General features: G+C 44.8%; 1 protein-coding gene across 1 annotated transcript; it reads left to right on the top strand.

Annotated features, from left to right (window-relative positions):
* The first annotated feature begins 239 nt into the window (after positions 1-239).
* dusp14 (dual specificity phosphatase 14) lies at positions 240-8,412 on the top strand. Its single transcript, XM_030067661.1, has 2 exons — positions 240-558; positions 5,864-8,412. Exon 2 carries the CDS (start codon positions 5,974-5,976, stop codon positions 6,610-6,612), a length of 639 nt encoding a protein of 212 aa, XP_029923521.1. The 5' UTR covers positions 240-558; positions 5,864-5,973; the 3' UTR covers positions 6,613-8,412.
* Positions 8,413-10,279: the final 1,867 nt, after the last annotated feature.

Genomic DNA, 10,279 nt, shown 5'->3' with positions numbered 1-10,279 from the left:
TGTTTTTTTTTTTTTTTTTTTTGGTGATTGGTGTTCTCCACCAACATCATCAAAACATCAAATGAGGAAGAGTCACATGTCAGAATTATGCTCCATCCCTCCAGTCCCACCAGAGCGCCAAAAATTTGGAACATTAAATAAATAAATAAATAAATAAACGCCTCTGATGCAAAATAGGCCACTGCAGTGTGAATGAAGTGAGGCAGAGGGAACACCTCCTAACTTGTGACAGTAGCACACAGCCTCCCTGTCTCCGTGGCAGTAATCACCCCTCATACGGTGGGTAACGCTGCCCTGTGCACGCCGCTCCTGCCATCGTAGACCAGGCGGATGCTGTGCTGGCGCGTACATCATATTCCTGTTGACTTTACCACTGTGTTGCTGTGTGTCACGTTTTGTTCCTGCGCGGTGTCTTGACCTCATTTCGGCTGCTCGCATCATCGGCTCGGATAGGTAAAGGTCCGGAGTGTGAAACAGCAAACCCATGCCCGCCGGACAGCTGCGTGCCTTGAACGCGCGTTGAAAACCCCCCATCTCAGCCCGAGTGAGAGTGGCTCGGTAAGTTGAGTTCTGTTCGTCTGGATCACATGGAAACTACATGTCCAGCTGTGTTTTTAATACCATACGGTGGCCTGTTTATTTGTTTTGTATCATGAACCGCCACTGTAGGCGCACATTTGCCCAAATACGGGAGATGGGCAGTTTTAGGTTATCATGTATAGTTTATATTATATCAGTTTTGTAACACAATCAATATGATGGGGGTTGATTGGCAGGGAGTAACTGGGCGCACCTGCCACGCGGCTGTGCGCTGTGATTTGTAATAATGAATTCAGCCGCGCACTCATGTCGTCGCGTAATTTGTTAGTGTAAATAGCAGGCAGATTATCGGCATTAGCTGTATTAATTATATAGGCGAGTTGAGCCATTGGGCTATTTCCGTCAGATAACTTGCACACGCGCACACCCGCGCGTCACGCACACAAGCACGAGCAGCGCGTGCGCAGTGCTCATTCACATCTATATCATAAATTATTAAACTTGTGGAGTCATTCACTATAGCTGCCCGTGCGCACACGCTGTGTCGGTCAAAGGCATGCGGGATTAGACACTTTGCCAGTAAAGGCAGGCTTAGTCTATTTCTTAATTTAAAGTTTCTTTCTTTTTCCGGAGGAATGTGGTATAATTCAAGATTATGTGCATTGTAGACATAAGGGGCTTAAATATGATTGCATTAAATAGAAAACAGTACATGTGCTGCATGTAAAGATGCCCTGATCACCACATGCTACCCCGTTAGAATAAAATAATTAAAGTAGACATGCATTTCATGTGCACTGCTTATAGCCAGCATGGATGGACAAGCCTATCCAAGCATTATCATTAACTCTTGGCAGGGATATCTTTGACAGTGTTTAATGTTTGTTGATTAGAGTGATCCTGAATATAACTGCTCTCTTGGATTTCTAGAAAGTTTTTAGGCAACATGGAATACTAAAAACAGCGTATTACATGTGTGTGAAATGATAGTCGTTGACCTCTTTGTTGCTGCACAGTAACTGGATGTATCTTTTATAAATCATAAATTCTTAAACACTGACAGACGATCGATCACAACTTCTGTCTGCTGGGTGATATTCCCTCATGCAGTACATACGTGTGCTCTCCATCTGTCAGCACAGGGTGTGTGACTTCATCCCAGGCCTGTAGGGTTTGTTTGTCCTCCTTGTATAGACACAATTAAAGTGAGCCAGTGTGTGAGAGCTTCCACAGCTAGGTGTAACACCATGGTGTGTGTGTGAGCAGCACCCGGTCGCTCATACTGCAGGAGGCTGTCAGAGCCTAACCCCGTCCTCATGTCAGATTCGTTCTTCCATTTCTAAAATCTCTTTTATACCCACTACAGTTCTCATCATACTCGTTACCTCGTGTAACTGTGCTGTTCTTATTGTAGAGGTTTGAAAAGCTCCGTCTGATTCTGTTTGGAATAATTGTAGCAACTCGTCGCAGCCGTGAATACAACGGTTTTATCATTACCCCCCATTTTCTCCTGATTATTATCTGGTATGCACACTGCAGTTACTCTCAAATGACACCTAAGAGGGAATAAATGGATAGCACTGGGTTGAGAGACACTGCTGATTGCACTATGTCTGCTTGTGCCTTTCACTAGTTGTGTCAGACAGCGTCTTGCTGATCCAGGTATTTCAATGTTTTCAAACACATCTTATTCCGTGGTGTGAATGTCAATGAGGAATGAGCTGCTAGCCCAGGCAGATAAGTTCAGCTCAGATCAGGTGTCGACGTTCCACCTTCAGTGTTGCAGAGTGTTGCCGCTGTCCAGACGCTCTGGTTTCTCTGCAGGTGGCTCATGTTTCCAGTTTGTGTTAACAGAAGTAGAACCGGACTCCTGTGGAATCTTCCCATATGAGCAGAGATCCCCATCGGAGGGGTTGTGAGGTGGGTGCACCTGTTGACAGGTCCACCCTGAATAACAAGGCCGTTTTGTGGAGCCGTGAGACTCCAAAACTTTGCATTCATGCACAGAAAAGAAGGCTTTGAGTCCGGTAGCGATTGCTTAATATGGCGTAGGAAGATGCTCCAGTAAATATGTGCACTAACACAGTCAAAGGTGCTGGTCTCTGTCCCATGAATACTACTGAACCTCCACCGTGTTTATTTTGGAGAATTAATCCTCAGAGCAAATTTGATTGACAGTGAGCTGCAGTATCCCTTTGCCAACATACAGTAGATTTTTTTTTTTTTGTGGCGACCGCCTCTGCATAATTCTCCCTCCTCCACTCTCTGCAACCTCACTCTTTCTGTCCAGGCCAGGGTATAAATAACCATGTGGAGGGAGCAAATCTCAGCAAAGCCAGTGCCGTGGTACATCAGCACTTCGGAAATGGCCAGGGATTATTTTGTCCTCTTATCTCCCCCATCTCCCGTTGTTACAGCTTGCACTGTCTTGCTCTGGTCAGTAGGTTGCTGCAGCAAACACAGCTTGTTCTTGCCTCGGCTAATGGTATCTTTTCAACCATGAATGAATGCATTGAAAGTTTATTCCAGTGGCCACACAGAAAATTAATTGCATTTCCCTTTGTAGAACTGAAATCGCATGGATCGTCATTCAAATCGAAATAATTTGTCTCATTTGTTGATTTAGTAAGATCTCACAGGTGCTTTCGTGGTTGCAGTGCTGCCTGTGTGCTCTTACCTCAAAACCTTGATAATCGCTTCATTACAATTAACATCTGTTGCACCATGTCAATGCCGTTACAAGCCAATTAACTCCAAACCATGTGTTGCACACTTGCACACATTCCCAATCACCTCGTCAGGATACAAACTGCTAAAATTGCCCACACACTGCAGTCCAAAATAACAAGTGAGTGTTTTTTTTTTTTTTTTTTACTTTATACGTAGATCAACTCAGAAATAATGGTGCAGAAAAGCCGGCTTCAGTGCTGTCCTGACGTGTCCAGAAGTGGTTTGGGGTAACAGTGGGCGTCTGCATTTACAGAGCACCCCAGTGCCAGAGTCAATGTACTCGTTGTCTAATCGCCAATGGCAACTGTGCGGTGGAAAGAGGAGCCAGCTGCACCATAGTGTGATCCATAGCAACCATTTCAGAGGCAAGGTGCAGGGTGATTGGCAGCCAGGAACAAGCAAGCGATACTGTGCCTGAGCAGGGAGGGTCGTGTTGTTGTTTTTTTTGTCCTGTGATCATTGCTTGGAGAGAGTAGCGGGCCACACTGAGCAGGCAACGCTGTGCTGGGCAGCGGATGGGGGGATAGATATTTTTATCGATGGGAAGGTGATGATGAGGGAAGGCAGCTTTGACCCTTGGGGAGATAAGGATAGCTATATAAACGTTGGGGTTTTTCTGTTGCTCACAATCTAGCTCCTCTCTCCAGTAGACAGAAAGCTGTCCTTTATCTACACCATTAAGTAGAACTAACATTCATGAATATGACCACAGATGGATGCTGAAATACATACTGAAAGGCAGAAGACATGAAGACAAAGACAGAAAAAGATATATTTAACACCTATTTCCCAATGTAGACCTCATGTACTTTAACAACCCAGTGCCATAGGATAATGAGTCAATACTATGTGTGTTTTTTTTTTTTTTTCTTTAAATCCACTGATCACGCCTGGGCATTTTGACTCAGAGGTGAATACTCTCCCAGGCCACGCTATAAACACAGGTAGCACATATCCTCTACCAGGAATACTGCCAGTGCAAGGGATACCCACTCTAATCCCATGACTTTCCCATTTTCACGCAGGCTCTGGGAAATCAAAACCAGAATAACAGGGATTTGAACCATGAAACAACATGTTCCATGTGGGTGGAGACTTTCTGTGTAGGGAGTAGTGAAATATTTGACAGCTGACGTTTTCATTCTTTACCCTCTGAGATGTAACATTTTCCTGAACGTTGGTGGAAATTCATTGGGTGATCAAAGGTCTGACACTTTCATTGGTTTTTCAGTTATGCCTTTCTCTTTTCCAGTGTTTTGGGTTTCATTTTGATAACTGTTGAAATATTTGTTTTTTTGCAGCAAGTGGCATTGTGATGGATTTTTGACCCTCACCGATACTGACAGCTGTATGTGTCGGTGTGTGCGCTGTGTACACGCCGATGTGTGTGTTTGGCTGCTTTAGGCAACAGCCACTTTGAGGTTCCAAGCAATAGCACGTGTTGAGGTATTTTGCCGCACAGATAGCAGGTTTAATTCATATTTAATGTGGTTGATCTGTGTGGCTTGTTAACCAGACTGTGGCAGAGCAGGAGGGAGAAAGCCCTGCCAGCCAGACTAGTGCGCAAGAAGTGGATGACGCACGACAAGTGCAACAGTGTGTGAAGTAGTGCCTCGAGCTGTGGACCCTCTGCTGATAACTTAAGCATTTAGGCAGGTGGCTATTTCCACCATGAATACCAAGAAATGTCACACTGGGTTTCAAATAATATCCTTTTTTTTTTTTTTTTGGTCTTAAATTTGTTTCATGCATCCTCATATTCTTGTTATTGCTCTGGAAACAACTCAGGGGTAGACAGTGGTGATTGTTCTGTTTGTGTTGATGATCCTTTAAAACAGCAGAAAAGAAAATGATCACAAAAGTGTGGCGAGTGCTTTTTCTCGCCGCTGTGACTTAATCATATGTGATTACATTCCTCCCTCCTGTTTGGTTCGAAATGACATTAACAGTGGTAGCAGCCAGAGAGATGAGAGGTGTGATCTGTATGCAGGGTCTGTGGATGGATGAACATGAGATGAGGTGTGTGTGTATATGCCCTCGGGTGTGTATGCTCATGTAGCAGAGAGAGGCACATCTCTGTATGCAGCAGGTCAAAGAGGGCGGGTAAAGAGTGAGGCTGCAGCGTTGATGCGATTCCACCAATGAAAAGGGCGTCACACTCGCCCCTATAGCTGTTCCACTTGTTGTAAGGAGCTTCTTTCTCTCACACATTCACATGCCCCGTGCATTAGGATACCATAAAAATGTGATATTAAGAACATGGATCATTAGGTCACAGCTTCACAGAAGTATACTGGTGAATTACTTGACTATTAAGTGATCTTAACAAAACAACAATGACCTTAGGTTCACTGGGTGTTCGAGTTTAAAGGCAGACACAGTCTTATAGGGTTGTACAGCAAAGCATTTTCCACAAATGGCTTTCTTTGCAAAGTGCCATCCAAAAAAGGATTTGAACACCAGTATTTCGGAGCCTTTGCAAATAGGAGCAATGGCACGCTTCCATGCTGAATTTTTTTTTTTTTTCTTGGTCTGTCAGGCTAAGTGTTCACATTTAAACACAGTTTAAAACAGAAATCTCTCTCTGTTTCAGGCATATCAGAAGCTGTCTGGTCCCACTGCACCGCTATGACTTCAAGCTCCTGAAGACTTGCCTTTTCATGATTTTATTCTCAATCACTCTTAAGCCCACTTGATTCCTCAATGGGTTCCCGCAGCCAAGGCTTTTTCCACCACCATCACCATCACCACCACCACCGCAGCTCCATGGTGCCTGCAGCAGTGCCGAGGCTACTGCCAGAGAGCGGCAGCTTGCTGGGGGGCATCGCACAAATCACCCCCAACCTCTTCCTCAGCAGGGGCAACGTGGCATCCAACCGCAGCCTGCTCTTGTCCAAGGGCATCACCTGTGTGGTCAACGCCACCATCGAGCTACCCAACTTCAACTGGCCCCACGTGGAGTATGTTAAAGTCCCCCTGGCCGACATGCCCCACTCGCCCATCTCCCTGTACTTCGACAGCGTTGCAGATAAGATCCACAGCGTGGGCCGGAAGCGGGGGGCGGTGCTGGTGCACTGTGCGGCCGGGGTGAGCCGCTCGGCCTCCCTGTGCCTGGCTTACCTCATGAAGTACCACCGCGTGTCTCTGGCCGAGGCCCACGCCTGGGTCAAGGCCCGCCGCCCCGTCATCAGGCCCAACGGCGGCTTCTGGCGTCAGCTCATCGAGTACGAGAGGAAGCTGTTTGGCAGAAACTCTGTTAAGATGGTGCAAACGCCCTACGGGGTCATACCTGATGTGTATGAGAGGGACCGCAGGAACCTGGCTCCCTACTGGGGCCTGTGAAAGAGGCCTGGCTGCTCACCCACGGGGAGGGGGACGGAGGAGGAACGTGAGCAGAGATGATGGCCACCTCGATTGCATTCCAGTCCTTTCCCCCTTCCGGGCTGCAGGTTCCTGCATGTTCCCGCAGCCAGACAGGCAAAGTGAGATGTGTGAGTGTCCATCCATGTGAAGCTTAACTAATGAATACTGGTGCATTTGGACAGAAGGAATCTAAACAATATTGATGACTGGTTATTGATGGTGTGGCTCTGCGTCCAAACCAACTGGCACCCCGCACACACACATACCTCCAGTTTTCTCTGAGCAGCAGCACAGCCACTTCAAACCCAGAATCCTTCGGACCAAAGGATTGATGGGACCACATTGATGTCAGGCACCAAAACAAGATAAAATGCTCAGAGTGGAGGGAGTGTGGTAGCAGCTACCGTGGATCTCCTGGTTTGTCTTTCCAGAGAAGTCTGGGAAGGTATTTCCTGTGATCGAGACTCGGCGGTGCTGACAGTGGTGTGGCTGAAGTCCTTTTTCTGACGTAATGTCATGTGATGGTATTGTGCCAGTTTTGCGGTCATCTTTAGTGTGAGGGGCAGCAGTATGCTCTCAATTTATGGTAGCATTCAAATGACCATAATGGTCCTATTTTGTCTTCTAGTCAGCAGTGGTGATCGTATCTGTCCATTACAAATACTGATTGCTTAAGTGTGCACAGAATATCCCCTGGTAGCTTTCAAGTCTAGGCTTAAAATCACTCAGTTCATTCCCATTCATGTTCAAAAAATGTAAGAAGTGCTTTGTGAAACTTGCAAGTTGCTACGCAGTGATATTTACTAAAATAACTGTTTTACTCTGTTACAATCACTTAAAATGTGCAAATTAATACCAAATATGCATTTGAAGAGGTTTTTCCACTTTTGGTCAGCTCTCAAGTAAAATGGTGTCCTTGCTGGAGCTAGCTTTTTACTTTCGACTTATGCTGGGAATAGTAATTTGATGGTAATGTGTGAATTTTACGTGACTATGATAGTGTAAAACAGTAATTTTAGCTAACATAGGTCAGGTATTCACCAGATGAAATTACCACTTTAAAGTTTCACAGAGCAGTTTTTCACATTTTGAACATGAATATGAATAAATCGGACTAAATTAGCCTTGACTTGTAAACTACACTGATATTTGTGACGGACGGATACAATCCCGACTGTTGACGAGAAGTCAAAGTAGGACTGGTGTGGTCCTTAAAGATTATTACTGTACAGAAAAAAAATGTAGACAAATTATTTTATTGGAATGTATTGATGGTGAGGGAAAAAAATGGTTATGGTGCACTTTAAATGAACATTTAAAGATCATATTTACCTTTTTTAAGATGAAGATTATAGAAAAAAAGATCTAACATAAAATGTGAAGGTTTAAAGAAAGTCCCTATTCACCACAGGGCTGAATGTGCTGTCCTGTGACTATTCTATACTATAACAGATATAGTGCTATTTGATGCTGTATTAAAAAAGATGTCCGCTGCCTCCAGGGAGTTGATAGCGCCGTGATAGATGCTTGGGAGAAACATGATTTTTCTAACCCGCTGTTTTTGCCTTGTGTCCATATTGAATAAATGTGAGGTCCCAGAAAGAGCAGTGCAGTACAGTACAGCATAAAACTCGATATACAGTGTATTTCTATTGGTTAACCAGCCTACTCTTGTGGTTCGGCAGTCTTTAAAGAACAAAAAAAAAAAAAAAAAAAAATCACTTTTAGGGGTAAATGACTGTAGCTGGAGAGTCATGTTGTTGTCGTAAGCAGAAACGGTAATCTGACTTTACAGATTGTTTCATGCCTCAAGACGATGATATTAAAATGTAATAAAAGAGCTCATGCCACTGTTTGTGTTCAAATTTGATAGAAATAATAAATCACTAATATGCAGTCTCTCAGTCTTCTACTTGAAACACAAGAAATGCAACAGAAAACGCATATCTACATTATTTGTAGCACAGTTACATAAATCACCTTTGTGAAACCTGCACGGCTCTACAGGAGCGTTACGTATGCGTGAGTGCGTCGACATCAAGGCAGGCAAATTTTTAATGTCCTTTTTTTTGTAACTGCAACCGGAGACATCTTTTTGAGAGTGTTCTTCCATGAAAAGGCCACGCCGATTCCCTCAACAAAGCACTGTTTATGTTCCGCACAGCCATTTTCCCAAGAGATGTCTTCAGATGTCACGGAGGCATTCTATCATTCATTTTCATTTGGTGTGGCTACAGAGCAGCAGGCAGACAATGATGAGTGCGATTTGTCTTGTGCCCGCACTTCTGAGGGACCTCCACAATGGTCTACACAATAAGTGCCATTACCCGCAGAGACAGGGCCCGTCTGATGACAGGCCAAGCATGATAGCGATGGGCCCAAATTATACGTTGTACACCATTTTCCCCCCAGTAAAATGAATCCCCCCACCTCCCGCCTCCCGCCGCCTCTCTTCAGTTAATGTGAGTACATGCACAAGGCTCCTAGGGCACAGTCAAGCACTAAGTAAACACATCCTTCAAAACCATCAGGATATTATCATTTATCATTAAACCGGTAAGCAGAGCACTTAGGTCGTCCTGAACGTCTGGCCGGCCGGTCGCCAGCGGTGCAGTCCATGCAGAACGAACCGCTCTGATGAACTTGGATGAGATGCCGTTACGGCGGCGTGCGCATCAGGAACTGCGGACTTTGAAAGGGTCAAGCTTTTCTGCAGATTGCCTTTGCTTTCGTTAAACCGCAGAGCGCATCAACACAAACAGCGCCTGTAGCTGCTCTGAGTCTGAATCACCAAGTAAGGCCTTCACCGGTCTTGTTTTATTCACTTTAATCAGCTGGAGCTACCACTCCTGCATCTGAAGTTATGGATCCAGTATTACCATTTTAACAAGGCCATATGCTCAAGGTTGGCTAACGGGCTGCTTTCATTACTGCTTCAAACCCAGATTTACCACCGTCTTTACGGAACAGTTGACAACCTGACTCCGGTGTACGCGCAGCAAGGGATGGTTAAAATGTTGGTCCCGATTTAAAACACACAAGCAAATACACTGATTGTGGCCAAAATCATCCTACAATGAGTTTCAGAACAGCTGTAAACAGGATAGATAAAACAAGGTGAAGATGCTCTTTATAGCAGCAAACATTAATGTAAATACTAATGTAATGTTAACGATCCCAAAAGACAGAGGACAAAAGTAATGACAAGGTGGATGTGAGTAATATACAATGAAACAGAGGTACAGCTTGGGAAGAAAAACATTGTCCCCAACTTTATTTATAGGTGTAGTTTTATAGATATCTCAATTTTATCCTTAGGCTGAGGTTCATCCAAGGGGGAAGGGCAGGCCTTGGGTAATACAATTCGGGCAGTGGTGAAATAAGTCATTCGTTCTCCGTGAGCAGCTGAATGAGTACGATTGTGTCTTTTCTCTGGTGTAAGAGTGAGTCATCTGTCCATTGCCTTTAAAGCCAGGGCTGTCTGAAGTGATTGATAGAGTGGACAGTGAGGCGGAGGACGAACTCTTGCTGTGGCACTGTGTTCAATTTCTAATGAACATTTCAACTGTAGGAATGTCTTGCAGTGACGCCCAGGCCGTTAATGGTTAAATTGAGGCGCAGACGTCATACATCTTCTCAGTACCTT

Source organism: Myripristis murdjan, chromosome 13 (assembly GCF_902150065.1).
Source record: "Myripristis murdjan chromosome 13, fMyrMur1.1, whole genome shotgun sequence".
Taxonomy (NCBI): domain Eukaryota; kingdom Metazoa; phylum Chordata; class Actinopteri; order Holocentriformes; family Holocentridae; genus Myripristis; species Myripristis murdjan.
This window is presented reverse-complemented; position numbering and strand designations above follow the sequence as displayed.